The 26908-nt window shown below is 35.6% G+C and overlaps 1 protein-coding gene across 2 annotated transcripts in view; it reads left to right on the top strand.

Moving 5' to 3' along the window:
• Positions 1–26908, top strand: part of KLHL1 (kelch like family member 1) — a 238422-nt gene that overhangs the window by 90177 nt on the left and 121337 nt on the right. For both annotated transcript variants that reach the window (XM_059819433.1, XM_059819426.1), the window contains one exon: positions 9363–9559. In XM_059819433.1, the coding sequence (XP_059675416.1) occupies positions 9363–9559 (197 nt within the window). The remainder of the gene's footprint in view (positions 1–9362; positions 9560–26908) is intronic.

The raw sequence follows: 26908 nt of genomic DNA, 5'->3' as shown, positions 1-26908 counted from the left end.
ATAAAGACATTAAACAAGACCGGTCCCAAAACTGAGCCCTGGGGGACTCCACTTGTGACCATCCGCCAGCTGGATTTCACCCCATTCACTACAACTCCCTGGGCTCGGCCATCCAGCCCGTTTTTTACCCAGCGAAGAGTGTACCTGTCTAAACCACAGGCCGCCAGCTTCTCTAGGAGAATACTGTGGGGAACAGTGTCAAAGGCTTTGCTGAAGTCCAGGTAGACAACATCAACAGCCTTCCCCTCATCCACTAGGCGGGTCACCTGGTCATAGAAGGAGGTCAGGTTGGTCAAGCAGGACCTGCCTTTCATGAACCCGTGCTGGCTGGGCCTGATCCCTTGGTTATCCTGCACGTGTCCCGTGAGCGCCCTCAAGATGAGCCTCTCCATAACCTTCCCCGGCACCGAGGTCAGGCTGACAGGCCTGTAGTTCCCCGGATCCTCCTTCCGACCCTTCTTGTAGATGGGCGTCACATTGGCAAGCCTCCAGTCATCCGGGACCTCCCCCGTTGACCAGGACTGTTGATAAATGATGGAGACCGGCTTGGCAAGCTCCTCCGAGAACACTAAGTTCTTGCTCATTTCTGGAGTTATACAATTAAATAAACTGTTACTGTTCTTCCTTTTACCCAGGATACTTCATTAAGGGACAAAATTTACAATTATGTATTAGGAACCAGCTGTTTTCTCATTCTTTTGATGCAGCATATCAGAATTGCTTGAAAAAGAGCTATGAACTGGATATCCATAAATTTTGAGTATTCAGAATGATTGAGACTGTTATGGGGAGATAGATAGTGACTGTCTCCTTGTACTGTGGTGAAAACCTGCTCCTCCTGAGAAGTCAGTAAGAATATTTCAGGCAGACTCAGGGAAGCGGTGAATGTGGAGTGGAAGAACGGTTAGACTGAGTGCACAGCAAGGTGCTTTTTTAAAGCCGTCCCTTTTTGTGTTCAAAGTTCTCCATCCCCAAAAAGGGAATAAACCAAGCACTGAACATTAATACATGGCATGCCTGAAAATTGAGAGGGTTCCTTTGAGTGGAGTGCCATCCCCCTGTGTTGTCATCTGTTGCATGCCATGCTGTTGCCTAAACAGCATCAGTGAAGTGACCAGACAGGCTGCTTGCTATAACATGGGCTATCTCTTTAATGTGCTTCTTTCTGGAGTTCCTGCAGTGGAGACATGTACCCATATCCACTCTGCTAAGCTCAGCTGCCTAGCTTTGTATGCACAGTTACAAAAGAAAGCAAAAAGTTCAGGAAAATCACAATGGCAGTTTGTGAAAGAGGTCCTCACCTTTCATGCATTTCTCTGCTCCTGTCTCTGCATTGTAAAGCGTATCTTCATCCCCTTTGTATTCTTTGCCTATCACACAGCAACTGTGCTGAAATGTGTTCACAGGACAGGATGCAACAGTAGTATTCAATTCTTCCAGCAGTGGAATCTAGCCCAAAGCAAAGCAGATTTCATTAGGCTGTAAGGTGGACTCATAAGCAAAAATTCTTTGTTGGCAATTGATGCCTCCGTCTCTGTAACCTTTTGTTCTTTAAGTGTGGGTTTGAACTGTTCTGTGCTACCATAGCTGCTAAATCATTGCCTGAGAAGTTGAGAAACTTATCCTGGCAGAGATGAGTATTCCTGCTTCTGAGCTAGCTTCACACATAGAGAATAAAATACTGCTCCTTCAAACCTGAAAGCTGAGCTCCTCTGAGACATTTTTCTTTCTTTTTTCTTTACCCCCCCCCCCGCTTTTTTTTTTCCCCCAGAGGTCAGGGCTTGATTGTGTTCAGTGTAATAGAAAAGCTGTATCTCACTGAGATATAGATATTGAGAGTATGCTTTGTGTGGTTTTGATAGTAGCAAAAGGACTTGTGCGAGGAAGGTCATTTGGGATAGTTCTGGAAGCCTGGGCAGTGCACTGCAAGCTAAAGGTGGTATACTCCCATTCATATCATCAACAGAAAACAACCATTGGAATAAAATCTCCCTGAAATGTACCTAGTATTCAGTACAAGTCTTTTGGAACAAGATTTCCCCACACTCCTAAGCACGAAGTTTGATTTTGTTTACAAAAGTAAACTCCTGGAGTGGTTTTCAATGTATGCAGCATGATGAGCAGGACCTACAGTCTTGAAGCAAACCCAAGTATTAAAGTCCATTGACTGAAAAGAATTAAGGGAAACTAAGGCCTTGTATCTGAAATGAGCTTTTGGGAAAAATTCCTGTCATTCCCCATGCTGTTTGGTGTATGAGTGCAAGATTTGTGCTGTTGGAAATTTAGTAGTAAAGCCTATTTATATTTGTTTATTTTTGAGGTAACCTTTATCTTGGGATTTTTTTCTTTGTTTCTTTTAACCTGTGAGTTCGTATTCCCCTATTTATATATAAAACTAAGCTTAGAATTTCCAAATATAATGACTGTATAATAGTTGAATTATTGGTGATATAATTATTAATATATTGATCACCTATGCAAGTACAAGCTAGTAATCTTTAGCAAATAATACCAACAATGAAATTCATATTTTAATAATTTTTCTATAGTCAATGGAAAAATGTATCTTCAGGTGTGTTTCAGAGCACTAATGTATCTTTCTTCACAGTTTATAAAAAGGTTTTGTGACGATTAGACTCAAGGCTAAAATTATTTATTGTTTTTACTCCTGTTATTTGTATGTATATCTTACGGATGACTATGTTCAAATATCCAAGGTGAGCTAACGCACATGAATGGCAGTTGCTTCCTAAGGAAAAAGTAGCATCTTAATGTCTCTCTCCAAAGAGCTGATATTTATAAGTCAGCAGAAAAAATTTCTTTAAAAACATGACATTTCAGTTATATAACAGAGGTGTTTTGGGTTTTTTTTCAGACCAGGAGATGAAAAGGTACTGCATCATGGCATATTTTGGCTAATATACTTTTCTGATCTTTAGCCAGACATTTGCAAGAACGTTCCTGCTCAGGGGGGATTTTAATTTGTTAATAGGATTTCCTTATCACTCTGCAATGTTGTAATTTTCCGTGCCATTGAAATACAGTGCACTGTAGCAGTACTCACAAATGACAAGATTATGCCATTTTAGACAACTTACTCAAACAAAGATGTAGCAATATTAGGGTGTAAACGATCATACAGTTTTTTAAAAGAGTGAATCTATTTAATTTATAAGAATTCTCATATTAACGTGATGGAGGCATTTTCATTTTTGGCAAACTACATATTTTTTATGGCTCCGTAATAATTTATAAAATAATTTTTACACAAAATAATACTTAAATATAGATTTTATATAAAAATTGTTATTTGAAATGACAAATTGCCATATTTTTGAAGTCATGTTTTGTAGTGAAGAGTTCAAAAACTAGCACCATAACTGACAACGTAAACGAGTATCTAATCATAGTCAAAAGTTATATATCTGAATGAAGTGTATGCTTTCCTGATTTTAATTTTTAATGGTTTTTAGAGACTATTTCCTATAAATGTAAAGTAAATTACTTTTAAAAAATAATTTTAAAACCCCTGTGTGAAGAGGAGTTAAAATAAGTTGTCCTTTTCAAGAGTTGAATTTTATCCACAGGGATTAAAAAAGAGATGTTGTATGAACAGAAAATCAATCTGATCCAATCAGATGACTCAGTTTGGAGTTGAGGGGGATTGAAGTTGTTCAGGACAGGAAAATTTTCTGTTAGAAAAAAAATGTTTTTCCACTGGGGAAAAAATAATTTTCCTAGTTAAGTCATATGGTTTAACTTGTCTTTTATTTATGGTGGCTGATACCAAAATGGCTGCCAAAAAATCAAGTGATTCATCAACACCCTCAAGTAAACACATCTTTGGGTCATACATACTTTTGGGTTAATTTGTATTTGGTTTAAGTTTTGGCTGCCAGTATGTAAGATGAATACGCTGATAATAGAGAATGGACAGATCCTAAGTTTTTTCCCCAATTTAAATTGCACTATCTGTTTCTGTAGGAGACTATTCCCTTTTGGGGCAGTATTTATTTGTTTATTTGTTTATCTACAGAAAAAAAAATGAGCTGCCTTTCTGAATTTTCACTGATGCTAAATGCCAAACTGTAAGGAAATAAACACAATCAGCCATAGAGTGCCTGTCTTCCTCACTTCCAACTGATGGTCTGCAGCAAATAATTAATAGAAAATAAAGCGTTTCATCAGGAGAAACCTCTGCAAAGTCACATCTTCTTTTTTGAAAGCAACTTCACCTTTATGAAAAGGGTAGGAAATGACACAATGTAGAATTTATCTATTAATGGATGGGTCAAAATCAAAACCTTAACATTCACTTCAGAAATCAGCTGGAGACTAAAAGATGTTCTGCTACAGGGAAATACTTTTTATTGCGTTCTTCATTGGCTGCTCTTCATGTATGGATGTAAGCGGTGCTTACTACCTGTTATGTCATTACCAGGACTTGACAGTAACAGAGAGAATGATCATCAGAATTGGACCCAGAGAGTGTTTAAAGGGTGTAAAGCATTTCCAGACACTTCATCACCTGATACCTGATGATTCTGATGATTCCGGTACTGTATGTTTGGGAGCAGATGAACTGAATTCGTATCAGCAAATATAAATATCAACAGTGTCTCAGTAAGTCAAATGAAGGCGCTCCTTTTATAGTTAAAGCCAAGAAATAGCTACTCTTAAGGAGTGATTCATCTCATTCTAAAGTAGGTGACTAAAACAGGGCAGATGAAAACTGATCTAACACCTCATATTTCTCTCCATTGACTGTAAAAGGAGATAATCAGATTATTAGCTCAGGTGGCTACCTGGCAGATAACTAAGATTTGATAAGATTAATGATAAGCAATGCCAAAATGGTCTGTTACGGCAATATGAAGCATAGCACCTTTTTTATAAGCTTGTTCTAGTCTTCACTGGAATTTAATGCTCTTTCAAAAAAGCAGTTGCTTTTTGCAACCATAATTGTAAGCAATTAATCTACTGTCCTGTCATGGTTTAACCCCAGCTGGCAACTAAGCACCACACAGCTGCTCACTCACTCCCCCCGGTGGGATGGGGGAGAGAATCCAAAGAGTAGAAGTGAGAAAACTTGTGGGTTGAGATAAAGACAGTTTAACAAGTAAAGCAAAAGCCGCGCAGGCAAGCAAAGCAAAACAAGGAATTCATTCACTCCTTCCCATCCGCAGGCAGGTGTTCAGCCATCTCTAGGAAAGCAGGGCTCCATCACGCGTAACGGTTACTTGGGAAGACAAACACTGAACACCCCCCCTTCCTTTTTCTTCCCCCTAGTTTATATGCTGAGCATGACATCATATGGTGTGGAATATCCCTTTGGTCAGTTGGGGTCAGCTGTCCCGCTGTGTCCCCTCCCAACTTCTTGTGCACCCCCAGCCCACTCGCTGATGGGGTGGTTTGAGAAGCAGAAGGGGCCTTGACGCTGTGTAAGCACTGCTCAGCAATAACTAAAACATTCCTGTATCATCAACACTGTTTTAAGCACACATCCATAACATAGCCCCATACTAGCTACTATGAAGAAAATTAACTCTACCCCAGTCAAAACCATCACATATGCAAAATCTGAACAAATATTATCTTTATACCATTTACTGCCTTTATTTTAAAAAATGGAGACCTAATAGAGAAGTTGCATTCCTACAACCTGTTAGCCTATGGAAATAATTCCATTCAGAAACTTTTTAAAACTGCAACACAACTGATCAAGACACATGAAATAGAAAGGTTAAAAAGATATATACCTGATTAAAAGGAATTAGTTCTAGCTTTTGTTTCTAATTCCTTGGCCCTTCCCATGACTTTACTGGTGCACCCTTACTCACAGCTGTCTTAAGAATGTTGAAGAGTCTTGCTATGAATGGATAAATGTGTAATTACAAGAGAGAAAAAATTTACAGTGCACATGAGGAAAAGGATGATACCATGTGTTACGGGTCTGGGTTAAACTTTGTTGCTTATGCACAGAGCAGGTGAGCAGTACCTACTGAGTGTTCCCACCATATTTGTATTGATACCTATTCGTCAATAGTCATGGGAGGCTGATTCCTGTGACACACACTGACCTTAATAATATCATGCAAAGGTGGTCAAAGATGCAAAGATGAGATTTAAAAAAAGAAAAAAAACCCAAAACTGTCCCTTAACTTGGAAAAAGATTTAGCAAAAGAATAAAGTTATCAGGGTATTTTTATATATTATCTCTGCTTCACATTTTATAATGAGGTAATAAAATTTAGGTATTCATTATTAGAATGGATCCTAAAGACAGGCATTTTAGTTTCTGCATAAACAATACACATAAAATTTGTCACAAACAGAACTATAATTTAGAATAACAATTATAATCCATTAAAGTTCTTTTGATTGTTTTTTCTCATATATTTTTTTAATCCTAATTAATGTAACACAAAATGAGATTTTAAGCTTTGGTTAATTTGTTTTGCTCAGGCTGAAGTACTTGTGCAAGCTCCTTATTGCATAAAAATGTGAAGGGGAGGTGAATTGAAGAAGCAGTAATGTTAATGCCCCCTTGAATAGCCTATTAAACATTTTTAATAGATGCTTGGATCATCTAATTGTCAATATGAAACTGTCTGAAGGGTTGACTTTGTATATATAGAGCCTCTTAACAGCTTTTTTTGCAAACTCTGACCATGCTACACACTTGATATCCCAGAGAACTTTGCATAAAAATGTCACAGCACCCTTCTGAAAAAGTGAATACAGCCTTTGTGACCAAACTTGTGAAGGGGTCTTGATGTTTAAAATGAAGATAAGTAAGACTTGGAAAGCATTTAAGTAGATAAGATACTTATCTACTATTGAAGCTAATGCTTTGTAAAAACAGGATCCTGGAGAGCCCTATCTTACTTCTTATTATGTTTGTGCAGAAAAAAAAAAAAGGCAGGATAAGACAGTATGGAAAGAAAGAAGCACAGAAAACTCCTCTTTAGCTCAAGCTGAGTGTAATTTTCTAGCTCTTATCCTAGATATATTAAGTAGTAAATTGGTGTTTCTGAATTTAGTTAAAAATAAGTCAAATTATAATATATTCATATCCCCAGGTATCCCAGAAGCCATTGTATGTTTCCTCCCTTAATTAATATGTAAGGCAGAAACTTCACTCTATTCCATAAAAATGTGAAGGATCTGCTTCAAAATGATCATCTTGGTTACATAAAGAAATATATAATTTATAAAACAGATAATAATTTTTATTGACTTCAACTTATTTTAATCCTACTAGTACCCAAGTTTTCCTTACAGATAACAGAAAATATCTTCAATTTGAAAATAAACAGACTGATGTGGCTACAACTTTTTCCTTTGGGATTTTCTCCTAAGGCTACATTTAGTGATAAAAAGCCAAACTGTGACATTATTACCTTTCATCATAAAGGGTGGTGATTCTTTCAATCCTTATGTCATTCTGCAAATGTTTTCTGGATCAGCTTTGTAGGGCCAGAGACTTCTTTGAGCTGCTTGTTGAAAAATAAATAGTGTATAAGAAAAGGAGATTTAGAACTCCATTTATCTAATTTTGTTTCCATCAGCACATTTCTCAGCCTGTCTACTTTTCACAGCTGTTTTGCACACTTTTATTTTTCCTTCTTCCTTCTGGTACTGGGATGATCAGTTTTAACCTGAAAACAACTATCTTTTGATAGCTTCCACATGACACAGTGGAACTATATTCTAGAAAATGAGTAGTGTGTTGAGCCAGTGGTTACCTGCAAGCATGCAGCAAATGTGGGGGTGTCACTGATAAATATGTGAGTCAGCCAAGAATCAGCTGCTGAGTGTCCTTTCTGACCACATTGCATAAATGTGTGGTGGACAGAAATGATGAGAAAAAGACAGATAACATAAAGGGAAACTTATGTGACGTTAATAGATGCATAAAAATAAGCACAGGAAAACCACTGAAATTATGCTGTGTACTTGATCTGATGCTCTGACCTTTGCAAAAGGTTGTATTATAAATAATATAGTAAAGTATAACTTCCCAGTTTCCGTCTTATATTAAAAGCTCCAGATACAGTGAAAGAAGGAGAAAAGGTCAGATTTCAGTGTTATGGTTATTGTATTTTGGGTTTGGTATTGCAATATAAAGCAGCTTTTCTTTTCAATGGCATTGTTGTGAAGTTGAGGATTTTAGAACTGCTCAGTGGCATGTGATAGAACTATTAAGATTTGTGGATTTCTCTTTATGTGACAACAAATACAAAATTTGTGTGGGGAAAGGAGTGAGTTCATCTAACAGTTGAACTATATTATTTTGAACAGAAAGATCAATATACACCTAATCCTCTCATAGTTTGAAATTATTTTTCCAAGCACAGCAAAATAAAATCAGAAGTGTTAATTTCTTAAAATTTATATTATATTTGCACATTTTAATTGTCTATTTTTTCCAGTTCTCCAAGACATCATTGTGATCTCTAATTTATAGTTACTTAAGTATTAATGTAAGAGATTTGTAAGAGATACTAACAAAAAAAAATTCATATAAAAATGACAGGTTGGGCCTCCCCAACATGATGACAAGAATGACACTTATTCCTCACTAAAAGAAAATATTTTTTAAGATTCTTTTGTTCTATTTTACCTTTTATTTATTAAAAAGTGTATCAGTCTGCAAGATAAAGATAATGACTCGTAAAATTACAAAATTAAGTGCAATATAAGTATTAATTAATGGAATATAAATATTATGCATCCATATATGTTCTTATAGCTAATATAAAGTCTTTTAGAAGAACTATATCCTATGAGAGGCCTGCCATATATTGCTCAGATTAATCCCAGAGTCACATTACAAATAAGCAACACGAAGTTTGAAGATTTGAAGCCCTATTTTGAAGATACTTTTATGGCTTTCGTCATACTACGTTAGTCAGTTATTTCGTTCTTTGCGGGGAGGTAAATGGCTCTGAGCCATTTAGTTTTGCTGTGTACCACTGAAGATAATGCAAATTTTATCACCAATTTCAATGCAAAAAAAAAAAAAAAAATCACAGTCTGGTTGATATCCAAATACTTACTCAGATTTTAGTCTCATTATAGAAATAAAACCAGTATTCCTAAGTCGTCTTTTCCTTTCCACACTTCACAGTCTTTATTTGTATCCCTATTATATAGTTGAATTAATAGTAGTTTACAAAGAAATGTTTCAAATACTGTGATGTTCAGGTCACAGAGAGACTAATCCTCCTTCTCTTCCCTTTTTCTGTAGATTTATTTATATAGAGCTAGGATTATTTGTAAAACATCTTTTGATACTGCATGTTTTGTAAATACCAAGTACATAAGTTTGCATGTGTTACCAATCTTTTTTTTTTCAGGCTGCCTGGAACTGAAAGAAGACACCATTGAAAATCTTCTAGCAGCTGCCTGCCTCCTCCAGCTCCCACAAGTAGTAGAAGTTTGCTGCCATTTTCTAATGAAGCTTTTGCACCCATCCAACTGTTTGGGAATACGAGCGTTTGCTGATGCGCAAGGATGCACAGAGCTTATGAAGGTGGCTCACAACTACACCATGGTAAGGCAGTTTTAGAAGATCTGAATTATGATCTTGTGAATCCTCTATATCTTCTGTAAGAAAAGATATCTTGTTACTTTTCTGCTTGAAATCATTCAGTACTTGTATGGAACTTTATTTTCTAAGTGACCCTTTTGAAACTATAGGAGTAATGATTCCTCTCAACTTAGTGAAGTTATGAGAACTGGCTTGCTATGAAGAATGCACTGTTTGCTGAATCAGAACAGTACGTGCCTTAATTAGATGCATGTTCACATACAGGTGATAATAGCAAAAAGTATCTGTAAATCCTTAGAATACTTTTTAATCACTGTTCGTTTTTGTTTAGCTTTAGGGAAGCTTTGTAATTGTCATTGTTCTGCACAGGAACAACATCGAGGGAAGTTTTGGGTTTTTTTTTGGTCAAGAATTATCCTTCCTTTTATTCATCTGTGAAGTAGATTAAGACAGAAAGTTGAAAACATAAAGAATTTTATCTTACAATATTTAAATCTTTTCCAGTTATACCTGACAGAACAGGTATGGCATTAAAATTAAAAATTAATCAGAATCAATGAAGCAAAAATATGCAACTTATTCAGAAACTAAATCATATTGGTAGCCATTTGATTCTGCATAGTTTGACAAAATTAAAAACATCAGGCTCATGAAATTAAGCTTGCATAAAGAGTAGATTACGTATAATTTCTGAGAAATAATGGTCCCTTAAGGTCTATACTGAAATTATTATTGAAGTAATAAAGTTTTGAATCTGTTTTGCTTGTCCAGCAGTTATATCCTTATTTTATTTATTCTTTTCTGTAAGCAATACCATATTGTAGTTCACAGTTTTAACCATGTTTTTCTTACCACTACAGCTCAGGTAGTTATATCCATTTTACACCTACAGAACTAGTTCTGTGGCTGGTTTTAATTTTCTCTGTATTTAGACATCCAAAATGTAGTTTTCCAGGTCCAAATTAGTCAGTTTAACCTTCTTCTGTCAGTGGAGAGAAATAAGCTGTCAGAGCAGAATTCATGTGATCTACCTTAGACTGAGATTGCATTAGAAGTGAACAGGTATGGGCTGAAAAAAATCAACATTTTTATCAATATATTTTTAGATTTATGTATTGCTTTGAAATTTTTTTTGAGTGAAAAGCAATATAATGAACAATGGAAAAAATTAAAAAACTAATAGAGAAAAACGTCCAGTTTAAAAAATTCTCATTATTTTTTAAAACAATTTACTGAAAGATTTTTTTGGTGAATGAAATTACTTATAGTACATTTGATAGACTGATACATATCTGATATATCACAAAGATCACAAAGATCTGTTCTCATTTCTAAGATATTGAATATATTATATAATCTATTATTGTTTTTAAAGTTTGGGTGTTTCTGCTTTCTAACGAAGAATCATTTTTGCCATGAAAATGTGAAACGTGAAACAGGTGAAGTGAATTTTCCTTAGCCAATTGTCTTAAATATTTACTTAAATTATTTCTTATATAAATAGTGGAATTGTCAGAAAATTAATCTCTCTGATACATGAAAAGTACTTATAGGGAGAAAACTTGAGGGGAGGGTGAAGCTTTGACAGGATTTGAGAGAACTCCAATGGCTTTTGAAGAGTAAAATAATATGATTTCTTTCTACACTTTTTTCAATCTTTAGAAACATTCAGTTTCTGGATATTTAGCATTATAGCATCAGAGTCTTTTAGTAATACATAAGTTCAGTGAATAGGGAATTATAGATGACTATCTGAATACCCAGTTCTATAATGCTAATTGTCATAACAAACATTATTTTAATGGAGTACAAATAATGAAGCTAAATGAAGTAGATATTCTTGTCCCCAAAGTAAAGAAAAAATGAAGGCAATGACTGAAATTATATACCTTTCATCTTGTTCTTTGCATCGACAAAAATATGTACTCTGTATTAAGCACAAGAAATTCTTTTTGGCCCCATCATATGTGTCTTAAATATTGTAGCCAAGAATTGTCAAAACCAAAAATAATCATTTTTATTCTACTAACCATAATGCTATAGAGAAATACAGCTAGGCCTGACCAGAAATAGCAATGCTGTATCATAAAGTTTTTTGAGATAAAAAAGCTCAAAGGAACTGTAATTCTACACTGGTTGTGGAAATGGGGAGCAAGACAAAGTTTTTCAAATAATCTTGCAGAAATAGATTTATAGACATGGCATATGCTATAGAATGTGTAATAATTTTGAGATACAATTCAAGTTAAATCTCATCTTGGAATAATTTTACTTCTTAGTTAATTACATAGGTAAAATTAAATATTAATTGATTCCTGAAAAAAAAAAAAAGACCAATTCTCTAGAGCCCTTAGTTGAGGTACTCATTTAAAGTGCTTGCAAACTTAGGATAACTCTCTGACTGCGTCGTACCTGGCAAATGTCTTACAGCTTTCCTCCACCAACTATTTTTAATTAGAAAGTCATTCACAGTTGTCTTCACAATAACGTTTTAATGAAAATCAATGTATTTTCACGAAAATTGTTTGTTTCATTAAATCTCGATAAATGTTTTAATCTTTATTTTTCAAAAGCAATTTCCTTGACTACTGTCAGACTTGATATTCTATAAGTTTTAAATTACAGTATTGTTCATTAAAAAAATAATTTCTGTATATATATTCAGTTTGCTTTGGGCTTTCACATGATGTGTTATGAGGACAAGACATTTGAGCTTGGAAATTTCTTTATATTGAAGAAGAAATAGCTGCTAAAGAGCAGACCACTGAATTTTAGAATCCTGTTGACTTCAGGAGATATGTAATCTCCAACACATGTTTTTTGTCACATTAGATAACTGTTCAATTCCCCTCAACCAGAATCTGTGGAAGTCATGAATACAAATTTTTATGTGGACAGTTGACACAGGTATGTCCAGACTTAATTCAAATGTGACAAGCTTTTTTCAAAATGCAAAGGGTCATTGCTGAGCCTGAAGAAAGCTTCTAACGGAAGTAAAATTCATTAACTGTACAGTTATATATCCCTTTCCATGAGCAGAGGCATAATATCCCTGGTATTTACTGAAATATTTAGTCTTCAGCGTCAAATATCAAATTGTTCTTTTGAAATGGAAAATCTAAGTGAGGAAAAGAAAAGACATGCATGGAGGAGTGGAGGCAGTGAGGAAATGAAGATAAGAAAAGCAGTGAAAGAAAACCAGAGAACATTTGAAAAAACTTTAGAAAATACACTTGCCAAATAACAAGTTATGAGGGTAGTGGGGCAAGAGGGGAAAGTAGACTTCATGAAAAGTTATTGAACAATGAAAGTTGGAGATTTCTATTTTTGCATTCCTCGTACTTTTATAAATGGAACTTGGATAGCAACATTTTAAATTAAAGGTATTTAGGTGTGGTGGTGTGGTGGGGTTTTTTTTGTTTTGTTTGGGATTTTTTAATGAATCTGCTGATTTAAATGGCAGCACAAATATCCATGTCTCTCTTGATTTAAGACTTCTGTACTTCTTAATTACAATCTGGGTTTTTACTAGCTTGTACATTTATGTAAGTTTTCAATCTGCAAAGCCATATGTCTGATAATTTTAAATTCCTAATTTATTGTCAGAGTTACATGAGAGTACAGTGAAATGCACGTGATGTCTCTCAAACAAAACAAAAGCAACAAAATAGAAAATATCAATAAGCTAAAGCACATGTGTTCTAACACATTTTTAGTGACAGTTCTTTATTCTCCTACTTATCAGGGGTTTCATATGGAGAGAAGCTAACCTCTAAAGTCAGCAATTTATCAGCTTGTCATACTTGTCATAAATTAGAGTCATAGTCTATGGTCTTATCTGTCTCTTTATAAAACAGAATAAAGTCTAATTCAAAATTGTGATGGCAACCTTCTTGGGATGCAATTATTTTTAGAACATATGACTTTTTATAATGTACTTTGATATGTACTTATAATGTACTTTGAATCATTATATGTTTATTGCTGAAAGTTTGTAATAGACCATGCTAGTTTAATGAACTCTGTGGCTTTGATGTACCATTAGCCCTTCTTATAACAACTACTTTTCTACATTAGTAAATATTGAGAGATGAAAAGTTTGTCATGTTTTCCCTTAATTAGGTAATTGCAGTTTGGTTTTAAAGCATGGGAAATTCTTAAAAATTTTATTCATACTTGGTAAGGTTTTGAATAAAACGGTAGTTTGCTTTCTCTCACACAGTGAAAAACATGGTTCTGCTTGTGTTATGACATATAGATAGTGTTTAGAAATTTAGAGAGTGACATTCCAAGTTGTGTTACCAGTTTCTTCATCTCAGTATCATGCCATTGACTGAAGCCCTATTGTTTCAAATGGAAAATTGAAATACCTCATAGAGACAACTGTTTAATCTGGCAATACATTACCTCTCAGTAAACTTTACTTAAAGCTCAGTGATCATTTTGCATCTTGAAACTGCAGTGTGACAACTGTGATGACAGAGCTTGTTCCAAATTTTTATTTCACCATATTCCAAGATGAATTACTAAACATAAACTTGGAAAATCTTCAAAATCACTTTGAGGCTTTGAGTAGGAGGATGGCCATAAGCAAAATTTTCACAAGCAGAAAAATGTATATGAATAAAGTGATTGATGCGTCTGTAACCCAGTCAAAATGTTAGCAATATAAAGGACCCTAACATATGTTACAGTTCCAAGCCTGGGAGATGCAGAATGTTTGCAAGTGCCTTTGAATGAAGTGGTAGAAGGTGTTTAGTCTCTCATAGGTGCATTTCTGTGCTTCACACTGTAAAGCTCATTAGTCCCAGCACAGGAAAACATTATTCAAACTTAATTATAAGCACCTAAGTAATCTCATGTACTGGCTCTATATAGACCCTTTAACTTACTGAGAGTTCTGGTTATACTGCAGATAGAGCAACCATTTCATTTATGTGAAGTATGTGCCTTATGCAATTTTTTTAATGATCTTTTATGGTGAAGAGCTTCAGTGATCATGTTATTAGTTATGTTTATTATCTAAGCCACAGAATTTCACCATTAGAACTTGGCGGGGTGGAGTGGGGGAGGAGTGATACATAAAATCTTTCCTATCCAGTTCCATTTACAACAGCTCATCCTGAAGCATACTGAAATATTGTAACAATACTCTATTCAAATTAAGAAAAATATTATTGAGATATTGATAGATGGTGATGACAAACAATAATGAGTTGTGGTTGTACATTCAGACATCAGTGGTTTATTTCAACGTTAATATGTCTTTAACTAATGTCCAATAACAAGTGAGGTAGGCAAACTCTCTAGTACTGTAATTTAACAGTTCTCTAATATATGCTGTTTAACATGATTTATATACAGGGTCATTAGTTGGCTTTCTAGTATTTAAAATATATGACCAGATACTGGTCAATAGATACTAACCAGATAACAGCTTTGTTAACTTCATATCATACTTTGTCTTGACCACTTTGACCTCCTTATCACCACATTGGTGACATATGGATAAATAGACAATAAGATGGGTGGAAAGCTGACTGGACAGACAGACTCGAAGAGTTGTGATGTGTAGTAAAAACTCCAGCTGGTGACCAGTAAATAGTGATGTTTCTCAGGGATCACTTCTGGGTCCAATACTGTTTAACAACTTTATTAATGATCTAGATGATAAGATAGAGTTCGTTCTCAGCAAGTTAGCAAATGTCCCCAAACCAGCAGGGGGCGATGATCAATATGTTTGAGGATAGGACTGCTATTTAGAGGGCAGGCTGGAGAAATGGGCTGACAGAAATATCACAAAGTTCAGCAAGGGGAAATGCGAAGTCCTGCAATCTGGGGACAAATAACCCCATGCAGTACAGGGTGGGGACCAACTGTCTATGAAGCAGCTTTGCAGAAAAGGACCTGGGTCCTGATGGATACTAAGTTGAACGTAAGCCAGCAATGTACCCTGACAACAAAGAAGACCAACAACATCCTGGGATGTATTAGTGAGAGTGAGCAAGTTGAAGGTGATCCTTCACTGTCTGGCACCTATGAGACCACATATGAAGTACTGTGTCTACTTTTGGGTACCTCAGTACAAGAGAGACATAGATATACTGGACTGAGTCCAGTGGAGTACACCAAGCTGGTTGGATGAAACCAATGGAGTTCTTGGGATCTGTTCCTGGAGGTATTCAAGACTTGACTGAAGATGTTGCTGAGTAACCTGACCTAGTTAGATGTGCACTGAGCATGTCTGACTTCTGACCTCCAGAAGTCACTTTGAACCAAAATTATTCTATGAGGCTATTAAATGTATCTCCTGTACATTTCCAATGGTCTTAGATATGACCTGTGTATCCAGGGACAACATGAAGCAAAAGTTCAGATATTTTTTATTTTTTGAATTTCTTTTAAGCAATGTGCAACAGATGGGATTACCAGAGCTAACATTTAATTGACTTTTATTAGTAACAAGCTATTGGTAACACGTTAGCAACAAGTTAGCAGTAACACACTGAAAGTTGAAAGCATTCCGCAATTTTCTGTTTCTTATGCTCTGTCAGGCATACATTTCCAAAATATATTAATGTACAAAATGTCCTACTTGCACTGTAAATAGCAAATATAAATCTGCAGTAAGACCTATGCAGCCTGTGTTCAGATTTTATGGCATCCTACACTTAATGGACGATCTGTAAGATGTTTTTTCTCAGGATAGATAGTGTTTGTAGAAAAATAGAGTGACTCCAGACAGCAACAGCATTTTTTTTTTCATTTTTTTTATTTTGTGTTTTATTGTTGCTTCTTTAAAAGCCCTATTTAAACATTTGTCCAGCCACCTAAGAGGGTATTGTGATAGATTACAGTACTTGAACAACTATGGAAGAGACTGTGTTACAGACTGAAAGGTGAGATTGTTACTCATATCAGAGAATCAGAATCACAGAATCACTAAGGTTGGAAAAGACCTGTAAGATCATCAAGTCCAACCATCAACTAACACCACCGTGCCCACTAAACCATGTCCCACAATGCCTCGTCCACCCGTTCCTTGAACACCTCCAGTGAGGGTGACTCCACCACTTCCCTGGGCAGCTTATTCCAGTGTTTCACCACTCTCTCAATAAAGAAATTTTTCCTAATATCCAGCCTAAACCTCCCCTGGTGCAACTTCAGGCCATTTCCTCCTGTCCTGTTGCTAGTCACTTGGGAGAAGAGACCAACACCAGCCTCTCTGCAACCCCCTTTCAGGTAATTGTAGAGAGCGATAAGGTCTCCCCTCAGCCTCCTCTTCTCCAGACTAAACAACCCCAATTCCCTCAGCCGCTCCTCATAAGACTTGTGCTCCAGACCCCTCACCAGCTTCGTCGCCCTTCTCTGGACACGCTGCAGAACCTCAATGTCCTTGTAGTGAGGGGTAAGAAGGATTTTTCTAAAAATGCAATATATTACATTCTTAACACTTGGAGAAAAAAAAAGCAATAGTTTTGAGGAAAATACTTTAAGAAAAAAACTTTTTAAATAGGACATTTCCAGCCATAGCAGTCATTATTTGTTTTTTAACTTGGAATAATTTATTGCTTACTCAACTGGAAATGTTGTAGCTACTGTAGTATAATGAGAACATTGGTTTTCATGCACATTGCATGCATTTTTAAAAATTGATGTTGTAGGAACAGTTTAAGTTTTTGAGATTTTTGACTCAAGTTTAATAGAAATTAAATATGGACAAGAAATTATCTTGGGACATGCTGGGAAAAAAAAATCAGTAAAATTTAATTGGAAAATAAAAATAATCCATACACCTATGACTAAAAAGGACATACTAATCCATTAAACATATTTTTCAAGGGGAGAGAGGATTGGAACCAAACTGTAGAAAACTGTAGTTCTTCTGGTTTATGTTTTTTACCTTGTGGATTCTAATCACAAATTCGGAACAATCAGTATTAAAAAGATCATGTACTGTAAAAGGTTACACATATTCTTTTAAAATTACATAGCTGTAGACATATATAACTTACTACTTATTCCTGCACCACTGACAACAGAAGTGAGAAGACACTGTGTCAAAACCTTGCTGAAATGTCACTGATCATTGAGTCTCTGTGACTCTTTCTAAATTAGTAATTCTCATTCTTCTCTTACACATGTCAGGGTGTCCCTGGAAAAAATGTTATGCATCTTGTACATTTTGACATATGGACATGGAAAAGTATGGCTTTCTATATTCAAATTGCTTATATATGTTCCTTTCAAAGGAGTTAATTTTAAATACACTAGCTTGGAGTAGAAAGTTTAATTATGTCTCTACTTCTTAGGTCTACATAGAATGCTAATTAAAGAAATCAGATCCCTTCACTTTTCTAGTTAAATACTGATTGTTAAAGTTGTTATTTTGTGTCATGGTTTAACCCCAGCCAGCAACTAAGCACCACACAGCCGTTTACTCGCTCCCCCCCGTGGGATGGGGAAGAGAATCCAAAGAGTAAAAGTGAGAAAACTCATGGTTGAGATAAAGACAGTTTAATAGGTAAAGCAAAAGCAGCACATGCAAGCAAAGCAAAACAAAGAATTCATTCACCACTTCCCAGCATCAGGAAGGTGTTCAAACATCCACAGGAAAGCAGGGCTCCATCAAGTGTAATGGTTACTTGGGAAGACAAATGCCATCACTCCCAACATCCCCCCTTCCTTTTTCTTCCCCCTAGTTTATATGCTGTGTATGACATCATATGGTATGGAATATCCCTTTGGTCAGCTGGGGTCAGCTGTCCCGGCTGTGTCCCCTCCCAACCTCTTGTGCACCGCCAGCCCGCTAAAACATCCCTGCTTTATCAAAACTGTTTTCAGCACAAATCCAAAACATAGCCCCATACTAGCTACTATGAAGAAAATTAACTCTATCCCAGCCAAAACAAGCACATTGTCACACCAATTGTTTGGGGTTTTTTAAGTTCCTTTCTTTCTCTAACATTCTTTGCACCAGTAAAATTAAGTTAAAAATATTCCAAAGAAACCAGAAAAATTTAAATAAATAACAAAACCAGAGATGCAGAGATGAAAAAGAAAAACATTTTGGAACTCATTGTATCACTTATGCCTTACTCTGAAGTATGTTTTTTGAGGTTTAGCATTTTCTCCGTTTTACCACTTTAAAGCCGTATTAGCAATACACAAAAGTGAAAAAGACTGAAACAATGCAAACACAAACAAGAGACCTAAAATACATGTGATGATCTTACTTTCAACCAAAACACAATATTTGATCTTTGTGTACAAAACTAAGCTTAGACTAGTTTATTTCTCTTGATAGTATGACTTTCTTAAAATATTACAGTAACATTCTTTTTTCTTTTTTTTTTTAATTCATGACATTAAACTTTTATTATTACTATTATTATGACTCTTGCTTCCAATTTCTTTTTGCTGCTTTTCTTCTTTGAGAAGAAATTTTACTTCATAGATCACTTTTCACACTTCTGGTATTTTTCAGATGCTTGCTTGAAAGTAATAATCAGCACTTAGCACAGTGTGCCGCTTTTTTATAAGTTCTCCTTAATACAGCTGTGACATGGCACATTACAGTACCACTCCATCAAGACACAGTATGAGAAGAGGAAAGTAAGAGCATTTCAAGAATTAGCATATGGACACCAAGATAATTAATAGAAAATAGAGAAGACAACTGCTGGTAGTAAAATGCTGTGAAATCTACAGGAAAATAGTTAAGGAAATAGTCTATAGTGCATTAATCACAATTTGATGGCTTCTTTATCATCACAAGCGTCCATTTTATTGCCTAAATGCCACATTAAAAAGGTTAGTATGGCAGAATTCTGTATTATTCCTAGAGAGTGCTGCTATGAAAAGTAGCACTCTCATCTGAATGATCTTTTCCCATTCATTATACATAGGACTCAACAGTTCCTATGGTTTTAATTTGTGTTTCAAGTTTGTTCTAGTTTCAGAAACCTGAATATTCAGCAGCAACATTAGTATCCCATCGAACTAATACTATGCTTCAGAGTGCTAGCAGAAATATAATTTCATATTAAGGGTACTCCGATATGTCTCTCCTTTCTTCAGTGGGTCTGGTGATGGTTTGTCTGTCAGGTCAGCAGGTCTACATGTCAATCTCTCGAGTGAAGAATGTATCAATTTATAAATCCTGCTTCATCTCACTGAACTGGAGGAATAAATAAATTATTGTCCATAGAGGTAGCTCAGGGCAAGCAGACTCTTAACCTAAAAAATACTGGTGGGTGCCTAAAATCAGTTAGCATGAATCTGTGTCAGCACATACAGAACTACAAGTATCACACTAAAAAAGCACCCCAAAGACAGTGAATTTTAAGGGATTTTCTTGGCATTCATGGAAAACAGTAAAGATGAGAATCAAGACAGCTGAATTATCTAGCTGTAAATTCAAAGCCTTTGAATCTGCAAACTAGTGTAAAATCAAATACCTGACACTTATACATGTCTTTGGCAAGATTGAAGGATATGTCTCATACTGGGGATAAACATTCTTTGTTTTCACAAAAGGGTATCCAAGAGTGGCTAAGTACGAAAACCATCTAGAATGCTTAGATTGTGTGCGTAGTAGAAAATTAGAAGTTGAGGGCTAAATTCTCTGAAAATGTAGTATGTATTGAAGTTCCAGTTCAGAAGTACCAATAAAGCATTGACATAACCTGTAAATGCATTTTCTGTCGGCTATTCCAAATACTTCAGGATTGAGAAGAGGTCCTTTAGGGTAGAAAGAAGACCCACTAGTGCTTTCTGTGGGCTTCTCAGGTAACAGAGGAGATAGCCTAACTAGAACACATAGCTGGTGGGAGTGGACAAGGAAATAACATTGGATAGGGTGGTCAAACTGAAACTAACGTGGGGAGCTCTGGCAGGAAAAACAGAGAAAAGGAAGATACAGAAGAGGGACACAATAGAAAAGTCAATCTTAGGAATTGGGCTATGATTGAGAATTTAAACAGAAGAGTATATGACCACTAGAAATATTACTCTGTAGAAAAATCCATCACCAGGATTCTTGGCTTTAGTCATTGCTCTGCATTTTTAAAATGGCACATCCTGAGACCTTACAACTTAGTTTTAATATTATTTTCATTAAGCTTTGATATACAACACACACCATTTATGAGAGTATCTCTTAAGCACTGGATGGTATACTAAGGAGTATTTGTTGTCAGTCAGGATAAGACTATGTGATTTATTTTTCAAAAGCAAAAAGACATCTTAAGTTAGTGATTCAGAGGTGGCGCTCCTCATTTCCAAGCGTAAGACATACCCAATGGCTAATTTTTGGTGATAATAGCGAAGACTTGAGAGTGATGGAGTATTTATTCTGATGTTGTCTGGCAATAATGTTTTCAGTATAATGCAGGGCAGACAGCTCATTTCTCTGTTGACTAAGGCGAGAAGAATAAAGACAATAAAATCTCAAAGAATGATATCTCTTTTGATGCCTTCAGTACTGGAAAAAAAAGAGAACAGTTCGGAGTAAAGGTTAGCCCTGCTCTTCCCCGAAGCAGTATCATAAACTGAAGCTTTACAGTGCTCTGTCAATGTACAGGTGCCCTTCAATACAATAGTGACAGATGTTAGAGAATCATAATACAGAGATACTGGGGAAAAAACATCACCTGCAAGTATTTCTTCCTAACTGGAGCCAGGGGAACAGAAGGGTGCATTTTCTCACTTCCTCAATCTATATTAAGAAAAATATTCATTATTAATAGACAAGACATGGAACTTTCCATCTCATTGGCATGTTACTCCAGCCTCAGCTTTAAAATTGTTGTGAATGCTGGTTCATAAACCAATTTTTTTCATTCACATTTAGAACATTTCTTGTGGTACTGCAAACTTTCAGAGAGTTTTAACTTTTGTCATGGGAGCATCATGATCTTGCTTTAATAAGGAGTTGGGTGACTGAATATAATGAGCCATGGCTGACAATACAATGCAAAAAAAGACAGAGTGTGATAAGCCTTGGTACAGGCTATGGGGTCAGCAAGCAAGAGGAGAACAAAACCTGAGAGTGATGGAATGATGCATAATATTATCATGGACTGATTTTATTGGTGTCCTGTGTGACATCTCCCCAGTAACAGAGACTGGGAGCAGAAAGGCAGGGGAAGTGGGATATTGTGCAGACATCCAACACTGAGCTGGAGCAGGTGTTGCATTTCCCCAGGCTCCACTGTGCCAACTCACATTTAGGGCCAGCTTCAGCAACTGGAACTGTACGTAGGTTGTATGTATGGGAGTGTGAAGTTTTTCCTGACACAGCTTATCCACTGCTTTGGTTCAGTTATTAAATTGAACTTTGCAGCATCACACCGTCTGGTACTCTTGCTGCCTTCCCCCTCCCCCTTGACAACTGTTCATCATGCTTTTTTTTCTTGGCACTAAGAAATACCATATTGTCTTATTTTGACTGGAAATGTTCCTTACCAGAAATAAATACTTTTTTTTTTTCCTCTTTATGGAAATATATCATGTAAAAACTGTTACATTTTTATAACTAATTTAGACTTAAAGGTGTTAAAGGCGTTGTAATAGATGATACCAGCAACAGAGGACAATATATAAAAAAAGTATTTTTAAACATTCTGAACCATGTACTTTTAGTTAAAAATCAGAAAGGTGCAATTACATCTTTATTAAAAAGTTCATCAACTGCATTGGATCTGCTTTTTTCATGCAACTTGTTCTGAAAAGGAAAAAAAATGAATGTATACAGCACCAATAAGATCAACACGTGATTTTTATATGACCAACATCTAAAATACTTGAGAAGGGTAGACTAAGAATTGTAGCTATATCTAATGAATCACATAATTTCATTTTTTGCCTCTCCCTGTCTTTCACAATATCATGAACTTCTTCCACTTTTCCTCCCTCCTTCCTCCCTTTATCCCTTCCTCTCCCTCTCTCTCTCTTTCACCTTCTCTCTGTCATTTTCCCCTCCCTCCCTTCTTCTCTTCCTGCTTTCTTGCCTTCCTGGCTTCCCTTCTTCCTTCCTGCTTTCCTTCTTTCCTTCCCTCCTTTCCTCCTTTTTGTTTTCCACTCTTTATAGTGCTTCCATACATCCTGTATGGGTGTTTCACCTCTTGGTCACTTTAAAGTAGCAACACACTTCACAGAATCACAGAATCACTCAGGTTGGAAAAGACCTGTAAGATCATCAAGTCCAACCGTCAACTAACACCACCATGCCCATTAAACCATGTCCCACAATGCCTTGTCCACATGTTCCTTCCACACATTCACTTTGGTAACTATATGTAGTAATTGTGTGTTACACAGAGAATATGTAACTGAAACCTTAAAAATTAAGCTGGAAAGGCAGAAAATACAGCGAAATCAATAAGAATTACTGGAAACGACAACATATGTTAGCTTTGCTGTTCAGGTATGCTCTTCATTCATTGCCTCCTCTCCTTCTGCTCTTTATAGTATGTTTTCATTGCCTCCATCAATTTTGTTGGGACTCCAAAAGAAATCAGTTGGATTTTTCAAATATTTCTCAATAGCAATGATCGTTTATTTGGAGATTCTCTGGGCACGTGTTGATTTTCATCACTGTTTGCAACTTGTACACTTAAAAATAAATAATATTATAAGCAGGTGTTAAATTACTGCATCTCCCGATTATAATTGAACTCTATTACCTTACACCCTTAATAATATTTAGTAAAAATCCCAATGAGTTCATCTAAATACAACTGGGCATTTTTATCTCCAACTTAGTGAAGATGAAAGCAAGATATAAGTAATTAAAATTACTTGACATAATGCCATCAAATACTAAAGAATTCAAATCTTCTCTGTATTGAAGTCCCACACACTTTAACAGATATATGTTTATTTTTATGAAAATCCTCTAATTCTACTGTGACTGTATTCACCTGTTGTGGTTTAACCCCAGTAAGCAGCTCAGCCCCACACAGCCACTCACTCACTCCCCCCCGGTGGGTTAAGGGGGAGAATCAGAAGGGTAAAAGTGAGAAAACTTGTGGGCTGTCATAAAGACAGTTTAATAGGTAAAGGAAAAGCTGTGCATGCAAGCAAAGTAAAGTAAGAAATTAATTCACTACTTCCCATCAGCAGGCAGGTGTTCAGCCATCTCCAGGAAAGCAGGGCTCCATCATGCATAATGGTTACTTGGGAAGACAAACCTCTTCCTTCTTCTTCCCACAGCTTTTAATTGCTGAGACAGCATCATATGGTATGGGATACCCCTTTGTTCAGCTGGGGTCAGCTGTCCCGGCTGTGTGCCCTCCCAGCTTGTGCACCCCCAGCCTACTCGCTGGTGGGGTGGGGTGGGAAGCAGAAAAGGCCTTAACTCTGTGTAAGCACTGCTTAGCAGTAACTAAAACATCCCTGTGTTATCAACACGGTTTTCAGTGCAAATTCAAAACATAACACCATACAAGCTACTATGAAGAAATTTAACTCTATCCCCACCAAAACCAGTAAAACCAAGAAGTTTGTTAGTTTCTAAATGTATATATGTGAGAAACTGGTTAACCACATCATTTAAAATGCTCATAAAAATGTTTCTCAAATTTTCTGAAGGTATGACCCATGCTGACACAGAATGAAAGCAATAATTATTTATGGTGCAAGCATTTACATTTTCTAGGGAATGGCTAACTTCTATCAGTTACGGATAGTTGGCATTCCCCTAGGTAGAGAATACACTTTTCAACTAATAATTATAGCTAATCGCCACTCTTGTGTCTGGAGATTCTTTGTCTTCATGATCAGGTTTGTCTTATCACTTTATGATACCCTTTATATGTGACCCTACTTTTGTGACACCCAGTGGACTTGCAGTCTAGCAGCAAAGAACAACTGTTCTATAGCATAAGAGGAGTGATTCAAAAAGTAAAAAGAAAGAAAAGAAGGAAGGAAAGAAGGAGAGAAGAAGAAACCCTCTTTATTTGAGTGATTGCTTTAAATAATTTCTAATCCTTTGGAATAGCATTTCCAAAAGCCTGTTTGAAGATGACTGCTTCTGAATTACTTCAGAAATTAAAACATGCTTCAAAAGAAGAAGAATCAGTTGCTTCTTAGAACAAAATATCCTTACTTGATTTTGAGATCATTATTATATCGACTACTAAAAAAGTAATTAAAGTAGAAAAAAATCATCTAATTTACTGACATAATTTCATTAAAGTCATCAGAGCTATGGTGGTTTATACCAACTGGCAAACACGTGTATTTCTAGAATCACTCTGTTGTTTCAACTTCAAGATTGTTTCAACTTTTTTGTGTATTGTATATTCCCTTTAAAACTCTTCATATATTTTATCTTCATTTGTAACCCCTAGAATTATTTTTTCAAAATAGTGCCATATTAACATCATACTTAGTCTTAACTTATTATAGCTAGTGTTTTACAGTGTTGAACATACTGGTATAATCTGAGTGTCTTCCATAAGGAAAACATTACCAAGAGCAAGATGTAGAGAGTTGTGTGGGTATTTCTTGGGGCTTCTCTGTGGGATGAAAATGTTTGGGAAGTCTGCCACTTAACAATGATTGTGCTAAAACCAGAAATTGTCAGGATATTCTGTACCACTGCAGCACCCGTGATAAAAGACTGGCAGCTGACTCTACAGTTAAATTTAATTTACTTCAGTAATTACTCAAAAATACTTATGCCACCAAAGATTAGAGTTAGTATCAAATAGCTGCATTTCATTCTGCCCTGTACCTGTTTTTTGGAACACTGGAAATTTCAACTTCAGATTGAATCAATAGTTACTAAACTCTCATTTTCTTTACATAAGCTTGACTAAAAATTTTAGTCCTCAGTAAGAAAAGTAAGTTATGGCAGTTGCATATTTAAACTTTTATTCCAAAGGTTCATGTTTCTTGTCACTATTCCTATTTTATTCATAGAACTCCCTCTGGTGGATTAGTTAAAATATGAACTTACTTGGTTTATTGTTTAACAACAAAAAAAAAATCACTGAAGAATATGACTCTAGAGGCTACTTTTATGACTTTAAGTACTAAGAAGATTTAAGTTAGCATTTTTTATATATATAATTTATCTTTATAGTGTTTATATACATATTTACCATGATATTAATTCTCAGAGTACATCTGGGGTTTTTTGCATATGTGTAATGTTGGTATCCTCTACCACTCAAAGGAGAGTTTATCTAAAAAAACCCAAACAAACCCAAACAAAACCCAGTTCTAATAAATTAAATAGTCTAACTCTAGTAATCTGAAAGTAAACTGAAGTACTCTTGACTATGTTTAATGCTTGATGAAGGCTGATCTCACATTGAGCTTAATGATTTGTTCTACTTAAGGAAAACAAAGGTTATGCTTACCCTTTATGCCAATTGCTGTTTCCCATCATACAAGTTTCGCCTCCATTCTCGCCTGATTTGACAGATAGCAGAGCATTGACAGAAAGACGATTTCCATCCATGACATTTTAAAGTCATTCTAAGGTCAATAGAGATCTAAGTTCCTTGAGAGAAAGTCCATCTAACTATTCTATGGTATTGTGATATTATTATATTGATTTTGGTTCTAGTCAACGTTTTCATTGTCTGTAATTTGGAAGGAAATTAAAATTACTGCTGATAAAGTCTATGATGATAGAAGATTGGCAGGGCAATAAATAGTAATGAGAAAAACACCCATGGAGAACTGCCTGGATTGATTACTTAATACTAACAAACCAATTATTTTTTAATGTGCCCACAAGTAAGTTACATACCCTAGAGCAGAAAGATGAAGAATGAAGGGTCTGAATTTGAAATGAAACTGTAGGTAAGAAAGGCCAAGAGAAGAAATCTAGAACACAGGGAATTGTAATGGACAAGAAACTCCAATTCTAGTGCTATGTAATTATTTATGTACTAATGTTAAGACAAAAGAGCTAACTAGAAAAGCTTTTATTAGTTCATGTGTGAAACCAGATTTTATACAGGTAACAACTTGATTATTGCGTATGTCTTCCACAGGTGTGAGAAGATACATGAGTTGTTGAAGATAGAATTGATTCATGTGATGATGAGCAAACTTTACTTAAAATGAAGGATAAATGAAGTATGGGTGGTACTTAACATTCTTGATTGCAAAAAGAACAAAAGAAAGTTATTATAACAAACTAGTCAACTGGACCCAGCAGATTAAGGACTAAGATCTTGAGGAGATTTAGATCTTTAGACATTGTACATATGTATATATACACATGCCATAGACATATTTAGATGTGTATATGTATACCTGTATACATATCTACATATATATACACATTACATGTACAAACATGCAAGGTTTGCCAAGGTGAGATTACAT

Source organism: Gavia stellata, chromosome 1 (genome assembly GCF_030936135.1).
Source record: "Gavia stellata isolate bGavSte3 chromosome 1, bGavSte3.hap2, whole genome shotgun sequence".
Lineage (NCBI taxonomy): Eukaryota > Metazoa > Chordata > Aves > Gaviiformes > Gaviidae > Gavia > Gavia stellata.
This window is presented reverse-complemented; position numbering and strand designations above follow the sequence as displayed.